The sequence below is a fragment of the Denticeps clupeoides genome, chromosome 15, assembly GCF_900700375.1.
Source record: "Denticeps clupeoides chromosome 15, fDenClu1.1, whole genome shotgun sequence".
Lineage (NCBI taxonomy): Eukaryota > Metazoa > Chordata > Actinopteri > Clupeiformes > Denticipitidae > Denticeps > Denticeps clupeoides.
This window is the reverse complement of record NC_041721.1, coordinates 9,060,565-9,087,915: the sequence shown is the minus strand read 5'-3', so window position 1 is coordinate 9,087,915 and position 27,351 is coordinate 9,060,565. Positions and strand designations below refer to the sequence as shown.

Genomic DNA, 27,351 nt, shown 5'->3' with positions numbered 1-27,351 from the left:
ACCGTTTTATTGTGCATCTGGATGAAAACGGCGTGCTTTTATGGAGCTGCAGGGAGGTCTAGGGTCCCCCTGTTTTCCAGAGAAAAAGGAACGCCTTGCTTTTAATGGGGAGACACCCGACCTCTTTGCCATTCGTGAGTGCGTTGAGCGACCCGGTGAGGGGCGTGTTTGGATGTGTGCCGAACGCAGGAGCTGAGCGGTGCGGGAAGCCCATTTCACGCCCTCGCAGAACTTGAGACAGAACCTTTATGCCCCTAATGAGACAATTCATGACAAGACGTTCTGGCACGTTGTCAAAAAAACTTTTTAGATCTCCCGACGATGAATATTTTTTCCTCCCTGCGGTACATCTGCTCACCAAAAGAAAACATGCTAATTGGCTTTGGAATGTGAACAATTTCCATATTTTTCTTTGTGGAGCAGCCGCGCGGCACGAGATGAGTAACGACGGGGATGAACCCGCGAAACATTTGATCTTCTTTGATGTGGGCCTGGGAAGTGGCGGCTAGAGGTGAGTTGGGAAAAGTGGCTGCGTGGAGCTATGTGAAGCCTGCTGGGAGGGCTTTCATCCCGGATCGCCGCCGACCGCCGCGGGCCGGGTTTGTAAAGCCCGGGGGGATCAGGCCCGGCTGTCAAACATGACTTAGGTCCGGAGGAGCGAGGCCCAGTGACTCCGTTCGGGGGGAAGGGGTGGGCGTGGGCGTGGAGGGGAATCGGGACCACATGCCGTAGCGTGAGCCGGAGGCTTGCTTTAATCTTCGGATCTGGGTTTGGGAAAAGTGAAAGTGATCCCATTATATCCCGTTTAGTCCGGGTATTCTCGTTTGGGTGGACCACACACGTGTGTAAACACACGGAACGTGTCTTTTGTACACTTTTATTTGGTTTTATGAGGGTTTTTTTTTTTTGCACTCTTTTGCACACAAACATATACAGATACACGTCAGAAACAACAAGCAGTTCTCATTTCTGTCCACGTTGTATTCTTTTTGGGGGAGCTGTTATTTCTCTCTTGAAGGCTTTTTTTTAAACTGGCAGCTGACATCACACTGTCTTCTCGGCCGTTCCTGTTTTTGACTCTTTTTTTTTTTTTTCATGTCCCAGCTTTGTAGTGGTGGCCGCCTCCTCAGTGCGGCCAGACATTCCTGAAAGGGTGGTAGCTTCAAGTCAGCCATGCGTCCAGCATCAAACATTCCCATCGTCCCACAGCATCAGGAAGGGCTAAATTTAGAGCAGCGGGCACGGAGGCCGCTGGGTCGGTTTGGAGAGGTGACTCACTGTTAATGTGTTTACACACACACGCACACACACACACACACACACACACACACCTACACAAACAATTTGCTATGCATGTTCACTTGGTGCTTCCACAAATATGTGCTTTGACTTTTAAATTTTGCATGTGTTTTAGAGCAGAATATAACGTCACAAAGTGACACACACACACTGTGATTTTATTTTCCCTGCCCTGCTCCCATCTTGATTTTTCCTGCTGCAGCTCGAACAGTTAAAGGCCTTTACATGAAAAGTGCACTTTTTTTTTTTTACACAAAATCACACACACACACACACACACACACATACACACAAACTACACAATGTCTCCTGACTGGGTCATTCTTACAGTTCTCATTTAGTTAAAACCAGTTGGAAGGAAATGTCTCTCTGCTTAGTCTTCACACGGTCTTTTACATTCAGCCCCTCTAAGAAAAACTCCAAGTTCCTTTTTAGCCCTTTCAGTTCTACTAATTCTCGGATTCTGTACAATCCAGGTATGATGCTTTTTTTTCGGTTTGTTTGGGCGCATGAGAGTCTGTGTTGAGTGAAATGTGTGCTTTGCAGTGCATTTTTGCAACTGTCAACCATCCAGGGGGAAAATCCATAATCCTTTACTGTTATGGCTGCTACAAGAAAGGGAGTGTATCTGCGGCGGAGAGATCCTGAACGGCCCAGATGTTTTTGGGTGTCAGTTTAAAAACAAACACAAAATTCAGAAAAGCCAAAAGTTACACCCAGGCTACAAATCATTATTTTGTTCAAGCAAATCATGGAAACCTGGACAAAATATCAGGGAGGGGCATGATTTGTACTTTCTTAGTTGGGTTGCACAATTTGAGGGGGGGATATTTGATTAATATTTGATGAGTACTGTATTTTGCAATTTGCAAATATCAAGTGACCTGAGGTGACCTGCTCTCTAATCAGATTTACCTCCCACTTTTCATGCCAGTAAGTTGCTTTTATGTTTGTTGGTCTAAATGATTGCACAAAAAGCTTGAAACAGAGCAGCTAACCTTCAAGACATATGTGTGAGATGTCAACATCCTCCCCCACCCCCTGCAGAGCCGGCCGCGGCCACATTTTTATGGTTCAAAATAATACCTTGCAACACAGAATCCTGGTGAAATAGGATACAGTTGGAGTTTACCCCCGTTCCCCAAGGTACAATCTGGAATAACGTCCCACTAGAGCAAGTGATTGAACCCAAGGTCACATTTACATGGCCTTAAACTAAAAATAAATGCTTTTAAGGGTACATCTGTTGAGGCCTAAATGAACAATAAGGTTCTTTAAACGTTCAGAAAGCTTAATATCTTCATGACTTGATTCGCTACATGGAAATTGAAATAAATAAATAATTCAGTTATTTGCATACACAGACATATACACTAGCAGAAAATAGTTAACATTCTCAAAGTCTCCCATCCATTTGTAGACTTTATGTTGTGACCGTGGCAGCCTGGCTTTTCCCAAAAAGACACAGAGAATAAGTGTTCTGTTGAACATGTTCTATTTATTCAAGTCCATACTGGTGATGGTATAGGTATGTATAGACACCCGTACACCCTAAATGTCCCAGGATGGATGCAATGGAAATGGCTGGACTATCGACAATCTCAGTGCTTAAATATAATAATACATCTGTCAAAAGGCACAAAATCAACATTATAATCCCAAATTCTTTATACAAATTTCATTTACATTTGGAACAACAATAGCAATATATAGTAACAAAATAAGAGTGCTTAAATAATATAATAATAATATACATCGCTGTATAACCATAATCCAGTCAAATAGCGCTACAATATTACTGAACATCTGCTAATAAACATATGCGCCTACTGTTTCCAGTTGAGCAGAGGGAGGGACAGCAAAGGGGCTTCTGCAAATACAGTCTGACCTTTCTTTTGTATATTACCCCAGCACGTCATATAATTAAGCTATGCACTGTCTCTATATTTTGAAAAATCAAAAACAGAAGCGCGAAAAGAAAAGCTCCCCCCCTCAAAAAAAAAAAATACTAACATAGTATAATTTTCTGTACTGTATATCCAGTTAACAATAGCATTCAAGACAAAATACTCACACGACAAACCCAGGGACCTACACCGTGACCTTGACTACCCAGTCAATTTAACTTTTATTTGTTTCGTGGCCCGTTTCCTTGTGGTTTCGTTTGGCATCTTTTTTTTTTTTTTTCACAAAACAGAACAGCCTGTGCACTTTCCTGCAATTTACCGGGGAATCCGTCTGGTTACATCTCATCATTACATAAATGAGGAACCTACAGACAACACACCACCCTGGTGCTACAGAACTGCCCATTTTTATTTTAATCGGAAGTTGTTTATCAGACCCTACAAGCCTTCTTGATACATTACTAGACCAGAGAAGGTGTTCTTGGCCTGGTGCTACGTTCTTTCCCTCAATGGAAGAATGCTGCTCAGTTCAGCAACAGCAGCGGCCACACTCTCACCCATTTTACATTCTCTGTCTTAACGTTGGAACAACAGCATCCCCTTGGTTCTGTCTAAAATGTTTGTTTTGGCAAAAGTTTTTGCTACCGAGTCCCGTCTGCTGCTCCTCACACATGGTTCTGGTAAAAGAACCAATTCATTCCAGTTTTCAAACATTCCAATTTCCTTCCTCCTTTCTTTTATTACGTCACTAAAGAAGCTAATATAAATGACCAAATACCAAACATATTTCACAAAAGAAACTTGACAGAATTATGAGGAATATTTTTTCGTTTGTCTTAAAGCTATATATAGAATCACTGGCCTGCCGCTGGCGTAGCCACGGCACGTACGACCCGACACTGATATACAGGCTTTGTACATGTCAGGGGATCTTCTTTATCTGGACATAATGGTGAGGAGCACCCTCCTTCGGTACAGTAAACGAGGATGGTTTTTGCTTGTGTGAATGTGTATGTTGTGCAGATGTCCATTGTAAACAATTTGAAGTGTCTCAGTCATCGAGAGAGACCATTTTATGGACATATCGTCCCCTAATTTGTCCATTATCTGTTCCAGTCATGTTAGACAGTCCATCAGATTCTCGATTATTTTCAGCACTGCTCCTCCCTTTTCATCTCTAGGTCAGGTTGCTGCTTATTTCCAGGGCCTGTTGATATACCTCGGTCATGTCGTCCAGGTCTCCCAGCAACGAGAAGCTCCCGTTGTCCTCAGGGGATCCCACGCGGCTGCAAGTGACCTTCCCGTGGAGGGGCATGGCGGCCTGTAAGGCTCTGAAGCCTGCCAGCTGCAGAATGTCCTCAGCTGACAGGCAGGCCCTAATGTGGGGCTTTGGGGAGGTAGGAGGCCAGTCCAAGCCGATACTGGGAGTGCTGGAGAGGGCCATCTCGTCGCTTACCATGCCGGATGGGCGACTCTGGCTCCGAGAAAGGCCAGAGTCGGCCATGGACTGGTCCACATGGTTGGTCATGGTCTGAAAGTTGTGGGAGGAGTATTTTCCATTTCGCTTCAGAATCCCCTTCCTCCCCAGTGTCCTCCGGGTAGGTGAACTTGCAGGAGGTAAAACCATGATGGCGCTCCCTAGAAGGTCCGAGGACTCACTGCATTCAGGGGAAGAATAGTACCCAGACTCACGCTGTTGGCTTTTCTTCAGGATGCCCTTCTTGGGGAGGGTGGGCACCATTTTAGCTGGTGAGCCACCCAGGAGTGTCTGTTCCTCTTCATCTCTCTCTGGGCTGGACCCTGAGCCGCCATCCTGGTAGTGGATGGAGCGACGGAGCTCAATCTCTCCCAAGCTGTGGGAACGCTGGTCTCCACTGGCCCTGGTCTTCAGAATGCCCTTGGGCCTTTTCAGGCCCGGCTTGTCCTCAAACGCCACATAGCTGTGTACTCCGCCATCGTTCTCCTTCATGCACTTCCTCAAGCGCTGCCGCTGGGCCACACCATAGCCTGAGCTGGAGGCGGAGCCAGAGGTTGCGTCTGTGCGCGCCGCTTTGGCTGAGTGACTCTCGGTTCGATTTTGCCAGTCGATAAAGCGGGCCAGCATGGGAGAGCTGGTGGTAGAGTCCCTTGGTGCCTCACAGTCACAAATGCTGCTCTTCCAGCCCCAGTTCACCCACCAGTGATTGGCAATGTCCTCGACCGTGGCCCGCCTCTCAGGATTCACCATCAGCATCCAACGGATCAGGCCACGGGCATCTGTGACACAGCAGATGATCAATAACCTTTCATATACCAGCACATCACCGGCAATCCCCATTGACGGGCTGAAGTGATTGTTTCTGACATAATATGACACAGATCTGGTGATTTCACGTCTTTATGCAGAAAGAAATGAACTTCACTCACTTTGTAAATGAGATGCACTTTGATTTAATATGATTTCAGATGGAAGGTATGTTACTGACTTTCACATGCGGTCTTGGACTAGATGCATATCTTATCTGTGGCCACGCAACATAAATGACAGTTTGTGTCAGGGTGGTAGTAGCCTAGTGGGTAACACACTTGCCTATGAACCAGAAGACCCGGGTTCAAATCCCACTTGCTGCCATTGTGTCCCTGAGCAAGACACTTAACCCTAAGTTGCTCCAGGGAGACTGTCCCTGTAACTACTGATTGTAAGTCGCTCTGGATAAGGGCGTCTGATAAATGCTGTAAATGTAAATGTGTCAAACAGTTGACAAGCACTGCTGTCATTAGTCATGATTCATGTTATCGATCAATGCATGTCACTTGTTTTTATGAATGTGAAGTGTAAACTTTAGATTTCATCAAACATGAGGCTTGTATTGTAAAATAATTAAACAAATATCACACATAAAAGGCAACACAATTTGCAACACCGAATACATGAGATGATTGTGCAACAAGAAGACCCACAAACCTGAAGACTGGGTGGGCTCCCTGTATTCCCCATTGCTGATCTGACGGATGAGCTTCTTGTGATCTCCCCCGTCGAATGGCATTGTCCCATATACCAGGGTGTAAAGCAGGACTCCCAGTGCCCAGCTGTCCACCTGTGAATGCAGAGCGCACTGTCCTATAAGCCTCATCTCAACCTATTCTATAGGTGCCAAGTATCCACTGCTGTCCTATTGCCCCCAAATGCTTTCATATTTTATAACCGGAATTTTGTATGTTTGCTCCAATGGGCCCATAAGCACATCATCAGCCTGTGCTTGAGTGATTATATTATGCACTTCCTTGATTGTTAATGGTTGAGACACTGGAAACTTGTCTTCACCCTAATTAGAGAGTCGTTTTGCACTCCAGCCTCCATTGTTTAGTCAAACGGAGTCAGGAGCCGTAAACTTATCTCCAGCATCTCGCCACGCTAATGGCGTTCATGGACATTCTGGCACAGGTTCTTGGCTCGCAAAGGTCCGCCCCCTCCCATGCCACCTCCTCTGATTGGCAGCGATAATCCCCGGCGCTCAGAGCATAAATCACAGGTTTGGGAACAATGCTCGATTGCAGCCTGGGGAAGTCCACTCCCCTGACTCCGGATCAGGCTGACCGGGGAGAGATGTGAGGGGGCTGTGTGATTGTTGGCTGGCCTCCACTGTTCTCCGACCAGAGGTGAGGAGTTGGCGGGGATGGGGGGGAGCTTTTCCCAGGGAGACGAGAGGATGGTTATGTAAAGTCTTGGTAAAGGTCTGTATGTGTGTGTGTGTGTGTGTGTGTGTGCGTGGTGTGAACACACAAACAAAATATGAAATGATGGGAACTGTGATATCACATCTTGTTAACTCCTCCAGATTTAAGGGCGGTGTTGTTTTGTTTATGGTTGCGATATCCTTAAAAAATAGTTTTCACATTAGTGGCTACTCTTGTCCTAGGAAACAGGAAGTGTTTATTGTCTGACTGGGATCTGTGAAACGTGCACACACACAAACTAACACAATGTATTCGTCAGGCCTTGGGGATTTTACACAACGTGATTAATTCTTTACTAGATTGCGGAGTTTGCTAGAGGGGAGCAGCACACTTGCTTCTTTGGTTTGAGCCTCTTTATCTGTGGTCTGAGCGCCACTCCAGCTGGGATTCCTCCACAGCTGCAAAGTGATGTTTCACTTTCCTTTTTTATTTTTTGCCTTAGACAATATTTGTGAATTATATTTCCACAAATGACAAAATGGCAACACGGTGGCTGCGGATTGAGTTGTACCTCAGGACCGCGGTAAGGCCTCCCGTTGACGATCTCGGGAGACGCGTAGAGCGGGCTACCACAGAATGTCTGCAGAAGCTTGTCTTTGTGGTAGAGGTTAGATAACCCAAAATCTGCAATCTGACAAAAAAAAAAAATGCAAATGAAAATTCAAAAAACATTTCACTGTGACATTAAAATCCATTAAATTGTACAATTACCAACTTTTTAAACTTACTTTAATGTTACCGTTTTCATCCAGAAGCACATTTTCCAGTTTTAAATCTCTGTGCACGACTCCATTCTGCAAAACAAGCAAACAGAAAAAACAAGACAACAAAGTGTCAAAGTTATAGAGCTATGGTAGGAAAAGCAGATTTAAACTTTCCACCTGCCCAGTGTGTTTCTAACAAATGTCATAAACAGCCAAACACACACACACACACACACACACACACACACAGAGAAGGAAGTGGTGAAGCCAGTCATCTCCATCCTGTTCCTTCCTGACTGAGCTGCGGTTCGAACCCTGACAGATGTCTTCTTATAGCCTCCTCCCTCACCACACCCAAGGCCCCAACCAGCTGCTGTCAGCAAAGTTGGGACTTTCACGCTGAGGACATGACATCATGACTGCAACTTTACAGATATGAGGACAATGAGCTCGCCCATCCTGGGGCCATGTGGGTCAGGTCCCAGAGCACAGAGCGAGAGAAAGAGACAGGGGGAGAACAAGGAAGGAACGAGAGGACAAAAGGAAGGATGCGACCTGGGGACAGGATCAATTCTGAACCATACAGGACTTGGGACATTTTACTACAGCAAGGAGAAAAAAAACGGTTCATTAAAGTTAGTTAAAGTGAAGGCTTAGAAAGGTCTTTTTTTTATAGAGGTGGTAATTAGGGGTAAATTGTAATACTTCTTTAAAACCCTAAACCTAACCACCTCATTTGAACACTTGTACTTGTGTACAATAAATGTTTTTTATTGCAGAAATACCAAGTAAACTTTTCAAAAAGGATGAACTTTTTTTTTTCAATAACATACAGTACAGGCCAAAAGTTTGGACACAGCGATAAAATAAAATAAAGAAAACACGTTGAATGAGAAGGTGTGTTTTCAAACTTTTTTCAAATTTGAAAGTGTGATGTTTTTTCTTCATCCATGTATCATTTATTATTGCAGAACCAACAGGAATACCAATTGACCCCTAACTATAATAAACATCTTCACAAACATGTATAATAAAAGTGTGTGTGTTACTGTACCTTGTGGCAGTAGTGGACAGCGGAAACAATCTGCCTGAAGAAATGCCGCGTCTCCCTTTCGCTCAGTCGCCTCCTCTCACTGATGTAGTCATACAGCTCTCCTTTACTGGCGTACTCCATCACAATCACAATTTTATCCTTATTCTCAAACACTGCGCAAACACACAGAAACAGAGAGAAAGGGGGACTCAGCAGGCCATCTTCACCCGTTTAAATGCCCTTGACCGCGTGTGGCCAGCCTGGTCCGGTGCCAGCCGTCCAGGCCACGTCGTCTGTTTTCTCTCAGGGCACCGCTGTTGAGTTGTGCGACGAGGGGCGGGTGTGCGAATCGCCCGGCCGAGAGCAGGGTTACGTAAGATGAAGCTAGGTGAGAATGACTCTTTTATCAAAGCACTTCGCACAAATCAGACCATCGCTTCCTTTTTCCGTTCAGTGTTTCACACGTTCTTTGCACTTCGGTGCCTGCGGCGGGTTGATAATTCATATTCCCTGGTGTGCGAGCCTGGAGACCATGACAGACAGTGGACTTCCTCAACAAGGAGGAATGATGGGTTTTAATTGGACATCAGGCAATTAACAAAAAAAAAAAAAAAGTCTTATCCTCGACAACCAGCTTCCACATTCGCTCCACCTTTTAGTCCCACCGCAGGCCCTCTGCATCCATAGCAACAGTCTCCCATTTAGCCATTGTGGGAAGACTCGGTTGCCGTGGCAGTAAGGCCAACCAAGCATGCAGACAGAAGGGTAGATCAGGCGATTTTTTTTCCCCTTGAGGCCATTCCTGAGGCATTACTAAGCAGATCCGCTTAAAAGGGTGGGAGGTTTCTGTCCGCTGCCAAAAATCCCCTCAAGACCACCTTTAACCAAGATATATTGTGCTATCTTTGTCACATCTGACCACAGGACATTTCCTTTGTGCAAGGAAAAAAAAAAGGCCAAGGCTGAGCTCCCCCCCCCCCCAACAAAATTCCAGTCTATGGCAGGAACTTAACAGAACGGATGCCTTAAGGGAAAACACCCAGTGTTTCCTCACAAAGGGGGATACTTTGGAGGCGTTGGGATGTTCGCAAATGTCAGTGCCTCTGGACCTCCAGTCTTTTATTTTAAATGATTGATTATTGATCTGCAAGACTGGTTGTGGGGACGTGTGGCATTTGCACACGAGGTGCTGACAGGAAGTGGTGATAGTAGCCTAGTAGGTAAGACAAAGTCACAGGTTCAAACCCCACTTACTACCATTGTGTCCCTGAGCAAGACACTTAACCCCGAGTGTCTCCAGGGGGGGGCTGTCCCTGTAACTACTGATTGTAAGTCTCTCTGGATAAGGGCGTCTGATAAACGCAGTAAATGTAGGAAGTAGAATGAGGAGGCGTGAGACTGAACCTTCAGCCCAGTGACCACAAGTGTATTGAAGACCATCCTGTCCCTTCAAACTACAAAAAAAGCGATCAATGTACTTGTGCCTGTAAAATCCCAAAATAATGATGTATGGTGGAAAGAGGTGGAAGGGCTTGTGTGCGTGCATCTGTTTCTGCTTTTGCCACTCTTCTGTTGACATGAGTGTTGCTGGCTAAACCTCCCCGATATGCTAAAGCATGCTGGGAAGTGTTCAGACCACAACAATAAACAAGAGGGCTGTAAATCTACGCAGGAAGAATAAAGACGGATGAAGAGCTAGGCACGCATAGACACGCACACACATGCACACAAACTAAGACCTTCGTGCTGAACAAAACGGGCTCCGTAGTCCACAAAGGCGCAACAAGGTGAGTGGAACCAAATGAACCTGAGAAGCACACAAACACACAGAAATCCGGCACACTGACCTTCATGAATCGAGATGATGTGCGGGTGTCGGAGGGAGGACATGATCTCGATCTCTCGCCGGATGTGGACCATGTCTTGTTCATCCTTTATCTTCTCCTTCCGAATGGACTTGATGGCCACCTGAGCATCGACACAAGCGAAACAGACACGTGATGTTAACTTTGCTTAATTGCCTTCTCATTTACATTTACATTTACAGCATTTATCAGACGCCCTTATCCAGAGCGACTTACAATCAGTAGTTACAGGGACAGTCTCCCTGGAGCAACTTAGGGTTAAGTGTCTTGCTCAGGGACACAATGGTAGTAAATGGGATTTGAACCTGGGTCTTCTGGTTCACAGGCGAGTGTGCTACCCACTAGGCTACTACCACCCCACTATCTCACTATCTAAAAATGTGCAGACCTGTAGATCAGAACATCATCCTCCTTAAAGAATACATAAAACCGAAAGCCCGTAAGTTGGAAACTGCAAATACTGCATACGTCCTGGTTAAAACCAGCACCTCAAAAACAGATGAATATGCAAAAAAGTGTATTACATCCTTATATATAATGCAATTACGAGAGTAATAGTAACGAATTTCAAAAGGAGTATGTTAATTAAAATGCTGTTGTCAGAGCAGGGTCAGTAAAAGTCAGAGGACAACACTGCTTGCGTCTCTTATTTTTTGGACACTCGATTGCGAAGCTTTGTGTGCATGTGCGTGAGAAGGAAATGTCCCCGGGGGTCTCCCATGTCCCCGGCGCGAGGGAAGATCCCCCTCAGTGATGTCAGGCTATGGAACACCTGCTCTCTTTAAAGACACAGACTGAGGCAGACAGATCCAATGACATCATTGGACAAAAGTCCGGCTTCTCATAGATGTTACAAATTACACAGAGTGGGCAGAGCCACGGCTGAGCTATAAGGAAACCGCTACTGTATAGTACAGACGCTACCACGGGCTAGTATGACATCCGGGGTGGCATTCTACCGTAGATGTGACTGAATGTCTGCTCTGGTGGGAAGATCAGGGTGTGGCCGTGTCACTGTCACCAGGAGAAAGTGGGTCTCGGAAGAGGTCTCGGCCTCCTCTGGCACCGGCTCACCATGCGTGAGGGCGATATAAATAGATGTTCCTACAGCAGCCTGGATCCCAGTGAGCGCGAGGCTCATAAATAGACGTCTATCGCGGATGCGTGTGACCTCGTGAAGTGTGTAAAGGCACTTTCAGCATCTACTTTAAATGACAACCCTGTCTTTGGACACGGGCATAAATATTCTGGGCTGGGTCTCAATAGCTGCTCAACTTTCAGCCCCATATATTACATTTGAGATAAGGACATATTTTCTTCATTTCAGGACGCCACCAGTCACCATGACCTGACACTTGTGGGCTGTGGTCGTTGGGAGTATCTGCTCTAATTGGAGCCAATGACGAGATCGAAAAAACTGCTGAGGAGTGAAACAGAGAGGGATTTGGGCTTTACAGGAAGCACTGAATGACTCCCAGAATGACTTAGTGAACACTGGGAGGAAGAGGTTTTAGGAGAAGGACTTCCTGTTCCTGCCTTGTCACCACCGGCTTGGCCGGACCTTTTAAGGACAAAAGTGACACATTTGACAGTATATCTGAAAAGAATATGGTGAGGTCATCTTCCTTTCAGTTTTTCTTTCTCTCACTTGAAGTGAAGACCCCAAAAAATTCCAACCAGGATGCAAATGTGTTGAGCCACCCCTCATTTCCTCATATCTTGCTCTCAAAAAGTCCTTCTAAAGCAAGGGAGACAGGCGGCTGTGTGTGAAGTTACACAAGAACCGGAGTGAATATCAGCGGCAACAGGTCTTCTGGAGCCATTTTCAATTCAAACTGTCATCAGTGTGTAAAGAGAGGAGGCCAGTGAGTGAGCGTCTACAGCCGTCTATGGAACACAGTGTGGGGGGCGAGTACTCCGATCCAACATGCGGTGTCGGTACTTACAAGTTCTTTATATTGCAATAAATCACTGCCTATTGTCACTTTTTCAGCAGAATAATATCTTAATATGTTACAATGGTTGTTTCGAAATATCGTTAACAAAGACAACATTCCACTGGAACTCCAGAGTAATTGTTGCTGATAAAGTTCCTCTCTACATAGACGCAGATATTTCATCATTAACAGACACTTCCTGCTGCCGGAGTCATTTACAACAATGTCTGGACTGGAGTTCAGACCCATTTGATAAAAATCGAGGCCATTTCTAAATGACCCTGGCACGGTAGGGTATTTTTGAAGCAGCTGGAACGCACATGGGCGGAGTGTATTGCTGAGGCGCGACGTGTTTGGGTGAGCGCATGCGGTGAGTGCAGGGATAATGAATGGCTTTGCCCTAATCTGAGTGAAAGCATAAACTCATTAAACACTTATTTAGCTGATCCTCGGCCCGCGGAGCGGCGAGCGGACACACCCAGCCGGCGGCTCTCCTGCCCGCCCGTGCCACGGATCATTACCGGCCATGGGGTTTGATGTCGACTGGCTGTCTGCGCCCTCCTGCATTAACCTGGGACCCCAGGTTAGGGTCCTGTCACTGTCACATGAGTACACAGAGGCTGGCTTTATGTGGGGCAGGTGTGTTTTTACATGATGGTAAAATAAAACACACGCACACTCATTTTCTGCCGCAAATAAAATGCAATGCTGTTTCAAACGGGCGCAGTGCTGGTCCGTTCTTCTCATCTGTCACTGAGATGACACTCAGGCCATCAGTCTCACACAGACAACGAGACAAATCAGTCTCGCACACAAGCGATGGACATGAGTGCATGCGGATATGGAATTCCCTTCTCCCACCACAACAAGGAATGCTCAGCCATAAACCAATCAATGCATCTTCGTGGACAGGTTATTTGAGACCATTTTAATTCTCGGGGCTCTTTCACACATACAGGCTTTACTTTGTTTTGCGTCGAACTCAAGTTCATCTTCCCCCTTGGTGCGGTTTGTTCAGTCCAACAAAAAAGAGGTATTCTGGTGCAATCTGCCTGGTGAGGATGCACACCAAACCAAAACAGGACCAAACGCTATAAAAATGATTTGGATAATTCTGGATATGGTTTCAACGAAGTGCTTTCATTTGTACGATGAATCGCGGACAATCTAGCAACAGCACGCAAAAAAGACAACTTTTATGCGCTACTTATGTTATGAAACATTCATTTCTCTTTTCGCTGTTTTTTTCCCTGAGTAGATGTTACTTCCTGGTCAAAGCCAGGCCAGCTTGGGTCCAATTGTACGTTCACGTGCAGCCTGTCTAGGCACGTTTACATTAGTGACACTAGCATGATGATTCCTTTTCTTCTAATGTCATGTTCCTGTCCTGAACAAGAGTGTTTTCCTGAGGTCATGTTAACACAGAGGCAACAGGCAGCCGGCAGATAGGGGGCAGCGGTGGAGGGGGCACTTCAGATTCCTCCAGGAATTCCTGGCGTGTGGAATGTCCAGTCAGGTCTGAAGGTGAACGCACCGGATCATGATGGCAGCACGTGCCTCTCCCAGAAGCTAATCTACGAGGGCGGTCACGTTCCATTTATAGCCATCAAAACAACTGTGAGACGCTAGGTCCCTGTTTCCGTGGCGCTCGTCCATGAGATAAACACACTTCAGCACTCAAATCTGAAGGATCTGTTGTACTTCCAGCCCAAGACGGGGTTTATTCTCAGGATTAGAGGTGACCTACTTTCACCGAAGAAGAATTGGGTTATCTCTCTCTCTCTCTCTCTCTCTCTCTCTTTTTTTTTTAATCAAGCCCACACACACACACATTATCGACACAAAATCACAGACAAACTCCTGACTTCTGATCACTGTGGCTGGTAATTATTCACGTGCTGAGATCCTGGTTACATGAGTGGGAGGATGCAAATTTGCCGTTTTCTTTTTCGTCCAGGGCGGGTTCACGTGGCTATTAACCTCGTCTGTGCTGAATTTAAAGATCCCAAGTCGCATCCCACAGGGGCCCAAGCTGTCTCCGGCTGCAGTGACCCTTACACCGGGAACAGGGGAATTCCCGGCGGATACAAAGGAGCTAAAGGAAATTTTGCTCACCAGTTCACTGTTCAGGCTTAATAACATTTTAGTAACATTTGGAGTAAATGCACTTGGTAAAGTTTTAAAGAAGGTTAACAGGAGGACCAGCTTCTTCCTGAAAGACGTCCTTCCAAAAAGTTTTCAACCTCTCACTAAAAATACACAATTCATACATAATTCTTTGTTTGCCGGCTTAATACTGACGTACAAAAATATACCAGTCTACAGTCGACTATATGCTGGGACCGCATTCCCCGGATATCATGACACGTAACATATCTGACAGCCCTAATGAATAATAATTTCAGGATTATGAGAACATTCTGGAAATGGGAACAATCAGAGCCTTATTGACCCGCAGTTAGCCCCGTCCCGGAAAGTAATTCGCTTGTAATAAGAGCCAGTGGGACTCACCACCCGGCCGGTGTGCCTCTCCACCGCCCGCTTCACCTTGCCGTACGTCCCCCTGCCCAGCGTCTCCTGCAGCTCGTAGCGGTGCTTCAGGTTGTGCTTGTGGAGGTGCTTCTTCACGCTGGAGCCTCTCCTGCCGGAGAAGGGAGCCTCGCCCGCGGGGAAGTCCACCGGCAGCGGCGCGTCGCTCTGGTCCCCGTCCGTCCCGGGATGGGACAGCCGGAGCGGCGACGTGACGGACATCGTGTCCATGGGCGCGTAAGGTCTTGTTTTAAATCGACAAAAGATAAGTAAAGGAATAAATGAAGTAATGTCAGTCGGAATAAAATGATAAAGCTGTTCCGGACATGTGAAAGGAAACGGTCCTTCGGTGAAAGAAAATGTGAAATTCAGCTCGGCACAAACATCCGTGCTGCTGCGGCGGAGATTCTGAGCGTCTGAAGACGTCCCGCCGCCACATTACTGACTTACCGACACACGCCCCTCCCACCGCCCCGCCCACATCCCACCGCCCCGCCCACCTCACACCGTCTAACGCAGCGCGGCTCCGACAGCTGTAGGGGGCGGGGTTTTAACCACGCCCACTTACACACACACACAGACCCTCACACAAACACACACGCAGACCCACACACAAACACGCACAGACACACATGCACACACACACACACACACACACACACACACATGTACAAACACACACAAACACACGCAGACACACAAACACACACGCAGACCCACACACAAACACGCACGCAGACCCACACACAAACACGCACAGACACACATGCACTCACACACACGTACAAACACACACAAACACACACAAACACACAGACACACGCAGACACACAAACACACATGCAGACACACACACAGACACACACGTGCAGACACACTCAAGCAAACATACACTCAAACAGACGCACACACACACAGACCCACACACTCACACATACGCAGCCACACACACAAACTCAAGCAAACTCACTATTATTCATTCATTTATATGTTTGTTGGCTTGGTCCAAGGTTACATGGACATTTCCACTTTTTAAACATAACTGGGTTATGGACCAAGCTGATGGAAACTGAAATAACAGACAACATGCATAAATAAATCTGTACCAGTTCTACAAAAATATATTTTTCCAACAAGTATAATAAGTGTGTTAATAGAATAAATAGAATGTGTTTCAGAAGGCGGGCGTGGCCATATGGTGTTCCTCTGGCGGGGGAGCTGAGAGGCTGTCTAAATCTCGCAACCCTGCTACTCCTTCAAACGATCAATGTACTGCCTAAATCAGGCCAGAAAATCTTTCACCACGGCACAGCCTGTGTTCTTGTACACTTGAGACAGGTCTAATGGATTAGCTGTGTGTGTGTGTGTGTGTGTGTGTGTGTCTGTATTCACTGTATTGACGGAGCTGTCTTAAATGTTCACTGCCTTTTTAGAACCCCTATTCCTTTTCCTCTTGGGAAATCAACCATTGCAACACACACACATGCACACACACTGGTGTTGGTTCACTCACCAATATAAGTGATTACCCAGATTTTGTTTCAGATAATTGGAAATGTTCATGCAATTTATATGAACACTTCATAATTCATAACTGCCCAATCTGTATCAAGGTTTGTAGGTACCAGAGTCCATCCTGGGACACTGGGCACACAGACACACACACACACACACACACACACACACACACACACACACCATTCACTCACAAACTCACAACTATTGCCAATGTAGAGCCACCAACCCATCTAGTGTGCCTCTGGACAGTGGGAAGAAACCTGGGGACCTGGAGGAAACCCCAGCCGATACAAGTAGATGCTTAAAGCTTCAACCACTGTCAAACCTGAAAATAATATAATTCCACCAATTATAATAGTTATACATCATTAATAACAGAAACAATGTCAGGATATTTGTTGACTTGTTCACTTTTTGCAAGAGAGACCGACAACTTATGAATAAAAGGCTCGGTGTGAACGTCTGCATCTGCAGGGTATTCAGAGGACAAAATACTGTTCCGTGTTGTGTCAGCTTCATGAGGGTGTCGGTGGGGGGTTAGTTAGATCTCTTCTCCCACAACCCCTCCGTATAAAAAGGGCACCTATCTTCACGTATGACCTAAAAAAAAGGTAGCACACACGCCGTGTTTCCGTTCAGAGATGAGGCTGACCTCAGCTCACGTTCACACTCTGTGTCCAATTTCCTTTACCGCTCTGCCCCCTCGGCGGAGGACATGACATAACCTCCTCCAGCCAACTGCATCCTACACGCGTTCATTTTCTTTCTTTGTTTACTTGATGTTGTAGTTGTTCAGCTTAAGCTCGCCGACGCTCTCACAGATCACGTCTGGCCGTAATGAGCTCCAGGCTCCTCAAAAGAAGGCGACGTCCAGCACTGACCTCTGCTGGAACGATGAGATTTTGTCAGGCCACCAGTGCCAGAACGTTGATGCGAATGAATGATGGTGCTGTGGAAATGAGGATCAAATTATCAGCAGTGAAAAGACAGCGAAAAAAATTACTACGGTCACTGCGGCTGTTCAAAATAGAGGAAATAGGGGGCCATGTCATCAGAATCACTAGCAGTTGAACGTACTATGTTCATTTCAATGTACGTTTGGTAAAAGGTACATTTCAGACATTTCCATAGCTTCCAGAATGAATTTAATGAATAAAAAAAAAAAAAAAAGGTCTGATTTATTGTAAGAAAGGTTAAAAATTCAACTTTACTTTAACATTGTTACAGCAACCGGAATATAAAGGTTAAAAGCCACTTAATCAAGATTGGTTATGTGTTAATAAAATATTTAACATTTTCTGCTTTCCTGTTAATGAGTGCTTTATAGCTAATTTCAACATCAGGTACCTGTGCTTCACATTTAGGGTGGTAGTAGCCAGACAGAAGACCACAAAGTCCCAGGTTGGGTGGTAGTAGCCTAGCGGGTAACACACTTGCCTATGAACCAGAAGACCCAGAGCTGTAAATGTAAATGATTACTGGTTAAAATTATTACTAAAAGTTATTACTGCTAATAAAGAGCTAGAACAATAATGCAAAAAGTGATATCACTAAAGTTACTTTTTTCGAGTCTATAGCTGCTCAATTTATTTGCTTATTTGGCTATTTCTCTCTGAGCCTTGAGTCAGGCACACACATCCCTGTTTTTGCCGGGTTAGGCTGCACACTTCCGGACAATTTTCCATGTTAGAAACTCAATTTCACGCTGCACAGTCTGCAGTGTCCCTTCAGTAAACGATCGCTGGCCTAACTTCCATAAATGCACAGGTATGTGGAACCACAAGCCGCTCTAGCATCGCCAGCTGAGAGCTGGAATGTTTTTTCCACCACAACTAATCCACCAATGACATCTCGCGGCCTCGAAGCTCTCTCAGGTGGACTTTAGTGTTCCTGTGTGTCTTTAGATGGGAAAATCCCATGATGGGACAATCTTTCTATAATAAGTCCGGGGTGGTCCTGGTCTTAATCTTTTTTATTGTTTCCTTTATTTAGTTTTCTTCATTAGCATGTCACAGTTGATAATCTGAGCTCATGGTTTCAGATCGGAGCTCTGTAGGGTGGTTAAAGGTACTGGTTTGTTTTACTGAGACCCAGTCATCTTTCTGTACTATAGCAATTGATGTGCTTAGATTAGATGATTGCCTGACCCCATTTATCGCATGATTGGCCCGGTGGCCTGTCTGGATGGTGGATCTAACATCAGTTTTCTGGGCCGGCTCTGACTGGCCAGGAAACATTGTGTGGAAATTTGTAGTGTTCTGCCACCCAGTGGTGTGTTTTAGGTTCTGCAGTTCTTCAGAGCTGGAGCAAGATCTACTTTTCTGTTTGTTGAGCTGAGGAAGTTTGGGGACGTTGACCCGCTTTTTTAAAAATATCTCTTCTCATCTGTGATCAGTGGTGACTCCAGAGGTGAGGTTCATCTGCCGTCTGCCTATTCTAGTCCACTGCAGCGCTGGCTCCTGTGGATTCAGTGGAAAGAGGTTACTGGAGTTGGAGGGATAGGAGAATATTCACGTGTATCGCATGTGTAATAAATGGGTCAACACTTTATTTAAATGTTTCCAGTCTTTGATAATGTAATTTTTTTTAAATGACAGTTTTTCATTTATTTTTAATTTGGAAGTATCTTGTTTCTTAGTTATATTTATTTTAATGGTGCCGTGTAAAAGAATAGTTTGCTGTTCTTCATAATTTGTACAAACTGTAAATACAGCAGCACTGCAGCCAAATGTGTCTATCTCTAATATTCAGTGTATTGCTCTCTTTATACAACAATGGTATGAAACTGGTACAATTCTGTATTCGGTTTTCGTTCATCCCCAGTGCCTGTTTTTATTGTGATTATTTAAAACCCCTTCATCACAATGTCTCACTTCTGTGCCTCATTCCCCAACTCACCCTGAGTTGTGACAAAAATCAATTGCAGGGTGAATGAATTTAAAGATTTAAAAAAGCTAAAGGCATTCACATCAGAGATCCTAGTTGTTTGAGCACAGAATTATTTTATGTTCTTATCCAGAGCCACTTACAAACAGGGTCAGAAAAATGGGTCAAAGCATCTCCTTGAGTTGTCTGGATTGACTAAAAGAGACATGTTCATGGCTACATGATGATGAGTACTGGAGGCCCATCCTTGTTATCTGATCTAATAGAAGAGCTACTGTGGAGAAAACATGTCAGATCCATGGAGACACCATGTTGAATCTGCTACCATTACCAGCATACATTCATGGGTCTAGTTCATGCCTTGATGGGTCAGGGCTGTTTTTGGTAGGGAAAGTGGTTCCAGCTCAATACCAGGCTCTTTTAGGTATAAGTGTAGATGGAGCATGAATAATTAATTACCTGATTACTATGCTAACAGTACTATGCAGTTCTATACTATACTGTACTAGAGGACAACTTTAAAATGTTAATGGAGCACTAAAATCTTGTTTGCATGGCTTGGAGTGCCGTTTTGCATGATCAACGCTTCAATTTTTTTTTGCCCATTCATGCAGGTAATCATTTATAATTTCCTTTTTATTGCATTATCACAGATTTTTGACATGCATGCTTTGTCTCTAGAAATACATACTGCAAGGACTTATCATATCTGAAGCCAGATATTGTAGGGTAAATTAAAACTAAATTTGCACACAGTGTGCACAAAATGAAAAGTACAGTAAAGCATTGGTCATGAGACTGTCCGCTTATCCCAATAATATAATTTAAGTCATTAACATTTACAGCATTTATCAGATGCCTTTATCCAGAGCGATTTACAATCAGTAGATAAGTGTCTTGCACAGGGACACAATGGAAGTAAGTGGGATTTGAACCTGGGTGTGTTACTCACTAGGCTACTACCACCCATAAAAGTCAAAAGTTTTGGGGTGAAAAAAAGGTCTTGCAGCTTTTTGCATGGCAACTAAGTGGTGCAAAGTTGCTTATTTCCACTGACGTGTTTGGGTTCCCAGAGAAGTATTAATGCTACTAGACATGAGTTCAACAGAATTTGCAAACTTCTTGGTTGCCTCCAGCCCCTTTCTTGTCTGTCTGTTTCTCTGCTTGTAGGCGTGATAAGCAAAACACAGATTGAAGCCACAAGAGCATCTGTCTGGGTTGCATGATGGGGTGTGTGTCACTGCACAGCTTGCTCTTTACACTACATTTAACTAAAGGCAGGAGACATTGTAATGTAATGTGTGTCTTACCAAAATGATGAGTCCTGACAATGAATTTTAATTGAATACATTTAGTTGCTTCTAGGAATACAAAGGAAATGGATTTCTGTGTTGTTAAATTGATTGAATTTGTACAGACCTGACATTTAATAAACGCCCATAACACACACACAGACACGACCCTCAGTGTTCTTCATCTGAGTAATGCATTAGGACAGCCCTGATCAGCAGGAAAATGTCTCAGATCTAATCCCCACTGTCTTTTTTCTGCCACAGGGTGGTGGTTTCAGACATCTGACGTTTGTCTGCCTCTTTCCTTCCTCAATTCAGTTGGCTGACAGACAGGACGTGCTGGGGAATGTATAACGGCCAACATCGTGTCTCCTGTGATGGCCCACACTGTCAGTCACTGGAAGCAGCGCTTATACATTAGCACCACATGCACAGTGTGTTCCAGTTGGAATTCAGTGCCTCAAGCCATCCTGTGAGAGGTAGATGGGGAGAATGGGGAGAGATGCTCTAGGAAAGGAAGAACAGAGGTCAAGGGTCCATATTACAATTCTATTTCTGGTGGCCAAGCACATATACTGGGACATTTAATGTTCCATCTTCCTCTCCACCTCCACATCTTGCAGTTTTTTTTTTTCAAAATTTCATGAGTCTTTAACAAAATATGATGGTTAAAAACGTATCTTGTTCCGTTGGTTGATTAGCACTGTAACGATATTGATTTCAGTAATAATGATAATCATCATCTGCAATTGTTTTCAACAATTCTCATTTCGATCAATGTAGAAATGTAGGGTACAATGTGAACATGAAGGACATTTTTATTGTAGTAGACTGAATGATTTTTTTAATTATTGTATTATTGCGTGATTTTGCAGTTGAATGTATAACTAGACCAGGCATGTAGGTCCATTAGTGCTGCTATGTAACCAGAGGCAAACAGTAGGATGATGTCATATTGTATTAAAGATAATGCTAATAGCAAAAAAAGAGACAATGGATTGGACATGGACACAACACCAAAAAAGAGAGGTCATTATATGCTGAGGCTTTATTCAAAATCCACATTTTTTTCAAAATAACATGTTTATTCCCATTCCCAAAATGTCTTTTTCTTCATGTCATTCATGCTTTTAATACCAAAACAGCACCAGAATATTTCATAGTTTGATTTCAAATAATCAGAATTACCAAAACATTGATATGATCATGTCATATATGTCCAAAAAAAATACAATTCCCTTTAAGGGAATGAATTTCCATCTTTGGTGGAAATAACATCTCTCTATACGAGAACACCACCACCAAATATATCCCATCCAGTCAGTCAGTCCAGAACTTGTGGAGTCATGCAGAAGTCATTCATGAGTCAGCATCCGTTCTCCGGTACGATCCTACACTTCAGGATTTTCAGGTAGTTCTGCACCTTGTTGGAGTCCCTGCGGAAGCAGTAGAGCAGGTCGTGGTTGGTCAGGGTGATGGACTCTTCACTGTTAGAATACGGAATGAAGGCATCAGGAGAGGAAAATGCATTCAGGGAGTTGCTGATGATCCCCAGCAATTGCATCTGTTGGGAGGACACAGGAAACGGATCTATCCATAAATACGCACATGCTACATTACTGTTCCAACAGAGCATTGCACGGCTGTGTAGTGTTCCTCTCAACCACACCTGCTGTGCACATAGATATACCCGAACGTCATCTAAATTGAGTATAACCAAAACTGGGAAGCATATCAGATCTTTATATGGTTTGGTGGCAGCTAACAGACATCCCAATTCTCCGGAAGTTCTGGGAGTCTCTCTTATATATAGATAGCTGCTCCCTGATGCCTGCAAGTGGAACGAAATATCCTGGAAAAGTGAGACAGTAGTGTGCACACTTGAGAGAAGAATGCACATGATGGAATGAAATCGGGAGAGAGAGAGAGTGTAGATCAGCGTGAGTGTGTTGAGCATCCTGATTGACTTCTTTTATTAAGGTTTTGTCAGGTTTCAGTGTGTGTGTGTGTGTGTGTGTGTGTTCAGGCATTGGGGTCTGAGATAACTGTAGTGCTAGGACTAACACATCAAGACGCAGAGCTACTAACGTCCCCTTTTTAAATTGGAACATTAAAAAATAAGAAATTAATCTACGAGTCTCACTGCTGACAAGTTATTGTTAATTATGAAAATATAACAGTCTTGCACATGTTGAATTTCTATGCTCAGTGATGCTGTCATCCAGTTCTGTGAATGTTGTATTTATAGTGTCTGAAAAGGCAAGAGAGTTGAACACAGTTGAAAATGTTAAAAATTTGCATTTCTGAAAAAAAAAATGCACAGACCTTCTCTGCAACTTTCTCCACGCCCTTCTTTAGCTCGTGCACCATGTCACTCATCTCCAGAGCTTTGTTGCCACTGAAGCTGTTGAAATCATTCTGGTGAGCCATGCTCTGGTGCAGATGAGACAGAGGGTCTCTCCACGCCAACAGGAGCTTCAGAATCACTTCTGTCAGTTCTTCTCTCTGGGAAACACGAGAAGAGACCAGACATTAGAAACAAAACAAAAAAACAGACACCAGATAAGGAGCAAGCTTGTGAATGTAAATGTGTGTGGGTGAGCAGCTTTCAAACAGAGAGCAGATGGAGGGATGGCGTATTTGGGTGGGTTCTGTGATGCCAGCCTGCGAGTCGAATGATTATGAAAAATACACACAAGCCCACGGCACAACACTAACAACAAGGTAATACTCACAGCCAGTTTCTGCGCATTCTCTTTGCCATTAGGAGTTAGTATATTAGAGGTGTGGCACCTGCGATTGACTCTTCCTATGTGGTTTTTGCTGGAAAGAAAGTATTGCTCCTTTAAAAGTGGGAGAAATATCAGACTGGTTAAAGGGCTTCTGGAAGCAGTATCAATTTGCATTGAAAATAAATTTAAGAAAAGATCTAGATTATTAATGTGGTAAATTTTGCATTTACCAGGCTATTTGTCCATTTCACAGAACAATTGCAACGATCACAACAAATTGCCCAAGCCCCAGTTTCCAAGAAAGAAGGCAACTCACGAACTCAGAGTGGAGATCACTGGAAAGGCTGTGCATCCGCGCTGAATGCTGGATGACCCTGTCAAAGAGATCAGACAGCGACAGAGCATAGCATCTGGAGTGGCCGTTGGCACAGATTGGCACAGAGCCGGTGCGGGCATGCAGGTCCAGACACAGAAGTGCCAACAGGAAGAAGGACGCTGAAAGAAAGAGAAGAATATGAGAGAAAGACTCGCTAGACACTGGCTACTACGATGCCAGCTCTTCCCGATACTGCTTCCAAGTGCATGGATTGAAGAGTCACCTTGTTTGGCTTTCCTGGACATTCTCAGATTGGCTCGGAATTCAGCGGCAGCTTCAAGTTCTTGGTCTTGGAGTTGGCCTTTTAAAGCGGGCAGAATTTAAGGCAGGAGAGGTCCAGGGCATCAGCAAATGACTGTGTTCATTAAAGCACCCATGTGAGTGGAGGTGGGGTGGTCAGTGACAGAGAGAGAGAGAGAGAGAGCGTGAGCGAGAGACAGATAGAGTGAACAGGCAGGAATGCGTGTGTGCATGGTAGGGTGTGTTCATTATCCATTTCTTCCTTTAATGTGCTCGTGATTCACACCCTCCTTCCCTCGCTTAGCTGATCAGATGGAATAACGAGGGTTTGAGCTGGCAGGGTGGGCTGGATATTGGACATGTGCATGCCCTCATGTTCACTTTGGCGCACACAATGACATAACATTGACATGAATACAAATACATTGTGTGCCCTACCAATCAAAACAATCACAAATGATGAATGCAAAAGGTATTTACCATATAACATGCCAGGATCTTACACCAGTGGTGTGGATAATGTGCAAAAGTATCTTGTCTATACCTGACAAGGTGCATGATGCTGATGTTGAAAGACTTTCAGGAGCATTGATGCTGAAAGCAGAAGAGTGGCAAGGATCCACATCATCTGGCATTAAAAACCTAGAACAAAGAGGAAGGAGAGGAGAAGCACATTGGCATGATGCATGTCCTTGTGAAGAAAATCACGGTCATAAACAGTGGCATTATAAAGGGAATGATGCAGCTGCTTGGTCAAAAGTGTGTGCTCACCTGAACAGTGTCTGCTCACGATTCCATACTTGAAACAAGCAGGGACAGTGCTATCGACAAGACGCAAGTTTAAAATAACCTGTAAGCTTGGGATGATAGTGTCAAATGTGTCTTTTATGATTGGCAAGGGTGTGGCATACTTTGGGGAGGTTGATGGTTTCTTTTGCTTAACTGTGCCTCAACTGTGACATGGGACAAAAATGATCAAAGACTGCTGAGAGCAATGCTGTGAGACATCTGCCAAATGCCGTAAAAAAGTGAGTAAAACCCGGCCAAATTTTTTTGATTTTATCAACAGAAAATATTTTTTAAAATGTCTCACAGATGTCAGTGGATGCTGGGGAGGCTTGAGGGTTGATGATTGCATTGATGTTCCTGAAAAGAATTTAGGGTCTATGGGAATGTCTGATGATTACATCAGATAAATACTTAGCTCTGGCTTTTTTAGTTGCGGTCTGGAAAGGTTTTAGTGAATATCTAAAGATATCCAAAGATACTGTAAGGTGGTCTTTTTTTCCACTTTTGCTCGGCTCTATGGCAGGCCAGTCAGACAGAGCAGGTGGTATCATCCAACCACTCTTGTGATTTGAGTTTAAAGGGAGCTATTGAATCAAGTCTGAATAGAAACATGAGTTCATCTCTGTTCAGTTGCAACAGTATTATTCAAGAAACATTTAGAAAATTGTGTTGGGTTGATGAATGACTCAGATGGGAACAACAACCTGAGGATCTGACTGCACACAAAGAGTTAGGTATGTTTACACGAAACACAATGGGTCTGTAGTCCAAGAAGGATGCATCATCTAAGTTAAGTCCATAGTGACAGTGTAGCAACCATATACATTTCGCATTTTGGTGGGTGAACCAAGATGGGAGCCAAGATGGGAGCTACTACTTTGGCTCATTAGTGAGGTTCAAATATCCAGCAGTATTTGGCAGTTACAACTAAAAAGCAACAGCAGCCGCCCTGGGACAGCAACTAGCTTTGGAGGTGGCAATGGCCCAGGTCAAAGAGCCTGAGCACGACTGCACACTCAAGTGATCTACTGGTGGCCAATACACGGATCCAGGTGAGGAAAAGCTAGAAGTAGAGGGCAACAGGAGGCTGGTTCCCTCAAGGCCAAGCCAGCTTTCCAACTCTATAAACAAACACCACTTGAGGGAAAGAAGGACACTGCCTGGTACCAGAGGAGGTGAGATGACATGCTATGAGATTTTTTAAGGTGGTGCAAATGAAGCCACACCATGTCAAACTTCTCATTCAAACAGTATGATGTGCACCAAAGTACTTGGGGCATATCATGGAACTAATCCTGAAGCCAAACAATCAGCACAAGGCTTGAGTAAGCCAAGCTGTGCCAAATGATCAAGAAGACCTTCAACTTTGTCAGGTATTTTGACCTCAACAAAAGAGCCCATGGTGGATCTCAGCTGAAGGCACACTGGACACTTGGGTCTGATCAATCATTGGGAGGCTGAATGATTCCAGGAGCATCAGTAATGATCTATAATCTATGTTGTAAACAACTATTTGTGATGCAGTGTTGATGGTGATAATCGCAAGTTGGATGTCAGAGCTCCCAATTGCATTAAGAAATCAATGAAATCCTTAAAACCCAAGGAAAATAAACTTTATTAATACAGAAATGCAAAATGGAGTCATGGACTGTGGGTCTAGAGATTTTAAAGGGTACAAATGAATGTCACATAAAAATCTAATCACAGTATTTTTTAGGTTTAAAGTAGGTTTAGTAGGTTCTGTGCTTCCCATTTGAATAACAAGATATAATTAAGTCACAATTAAGAACAATTCTTCAGCACGACTTCCTCGGATCAGGACCTATCAGTGATGACGGCCTGATGACTGTAGCTACTCCATGTGAGTGTGTATTCAGTTTGTGTGTGCGTGTGTGTGTGTGTCACACAAACAGTCACGTGCCAATAGTGTTTGGAGTCTTCTGTGTGTGCTTGTGATGTGTGTCAGAAAAGTAACACCTTGACCTCAAGCCACATGTTTAGAGCTCTCATGCCACCTCATGTTCCTTTGGACCAGCGTGCATGTCATTGCTCATTTTGGTTCTGCTGTCTATCTCACTTAGCTGCGGGATAAAAAAGAAAAATAGAAGGGACACGTACATAGGGGTCCACGTGAAAGCTCTTCACAGACAATGTGAAACAGACCATGCACAAGGAAGCAGTGTGTGTTGTCTGAATGTCCCCGCAGCCTCCAGACTAATGAACCCTCTAATTGTGCAATATCTGTTCCTCCTCTGTCACCACCTCTGACTCCATCACCTCTGCTCTTCTGCTCACAACCTTTACCATCTATTATGGTAATAGCTCACGTAGTGCCATGGGTTCTTGACGTCAATTGTTTTTTTCCCCCTTGATTATGTATATGGTCTGTTATTATATAGTTATTGATGGTGTTTTCCAGTGTCGAATAAGGAGTACATTGCAAGACAATTTTATGTCTCTTTCCAAGGTTTGACTTGTTTTTGAGTCCACATTTACAGGATATGACCTAAATCAAAAATACCGTTAT

General features: G+C 44.4%; 2 protein-coding genes across 2 annotated transcripts; both read right to left on the bottom strand.

The window, feature by feature from the left end:
* Positions 1–2,777: 2,777 nt before the first annotated feature.
* On the bottom strand, positions 2,778–15,394 carry LOC114764728 (NUAK family SNF1-like kinase 1). The gene is made up of 7 exons (XM_028954601.1): positions 14,974–15,394; positions 10,508–10,628; positions 8,682–8,833; positions 7,652–7,717; positions 7,435–7,554; positions 6,151–6,283; positions 2,778–5,462 (listed from the first exon to the last, which is right to left on the bottom strand). Exons 1-7 carry the CDS (start codon positions 15,220–15,222, stop codon positions 4,384–4,386), a joined length of 1,920 nt encoding a protein of 639 aa, XP_028810434.1. The 5' UTR covers positions 15,223–15,394; the 3' UTR covers positions 2,778–4,383.
* Positions 15,395–21,837: 6,443 nt separating this feature from the next.
* LOC114765245 (prolactin-like) lies at positions 21,838–24,136 on the bottom strand. The gene is made up of 5 exons (XM_028955324.1): positions 24,019–24,136; positions 23,736–23,914; positions 23,423–23,530; positions 23,013–23,192; positions 21,838–22,251 (listed from the first exon to the last, which is right to left on the bottom strand). Exons 1-5 carry the CDS (start codon positions 24,038–24,040, stop codon positions 22,054–22,056), a joined length of 687 nt encoding a protein of 228 aa, XP_028811157.1. The 5' UTR covers positions 24,041–24,136; the 3' UTR covers positions 21,838–22,053.
* Positions 24,137–27,351: the final 3,215 nt, after the last annotated feature.

Bases quoted from the DNA above. Each gene is read 5' to 3' on its own strand.
- LOC114764728 (XM_028954601.1), bottom strand. From the start codon at position 15,222: ATGGACACGATGTCCGTCACGTCGCCGCTCCGGCTGTCCCATCCCGGG. The intron at 8,834-10,507 runs GTCAGTGTGCCG...GTGTTTGCGCAG, and splicing joins CATCATCTCGATTCATGAAG to TGTTTGAGAATAAGGATAAA. The intron at 7,718-8,681 runs GTACAGTAACAC...CTTGTTTTGCAG, and splicing joins CTGTCCACTACTGCCACAAG to AATGGAGTCGTGCACAGAGA.
- LOC114765245 (XM_028955324.1), bottom strand. From the start codon at position 24,040: ATGTCCAGGAAAGCCAAACAAG. The intron at 23,915-24,018 runs GTGACTCTTCAA...TCTTTCTTTCAG, and splicing joins GTCCAGGAAAGCCAAACAAG to CGTCCTTCTTCCTGTTGGCA. The intron at 23,531-23,735 runs GTGAGTTGCCTT...CCACTTTTAAAG, and splicing joins GTGATCTCCACTCTGAGTTC to GAGCAATACTTTCTTTCCAG.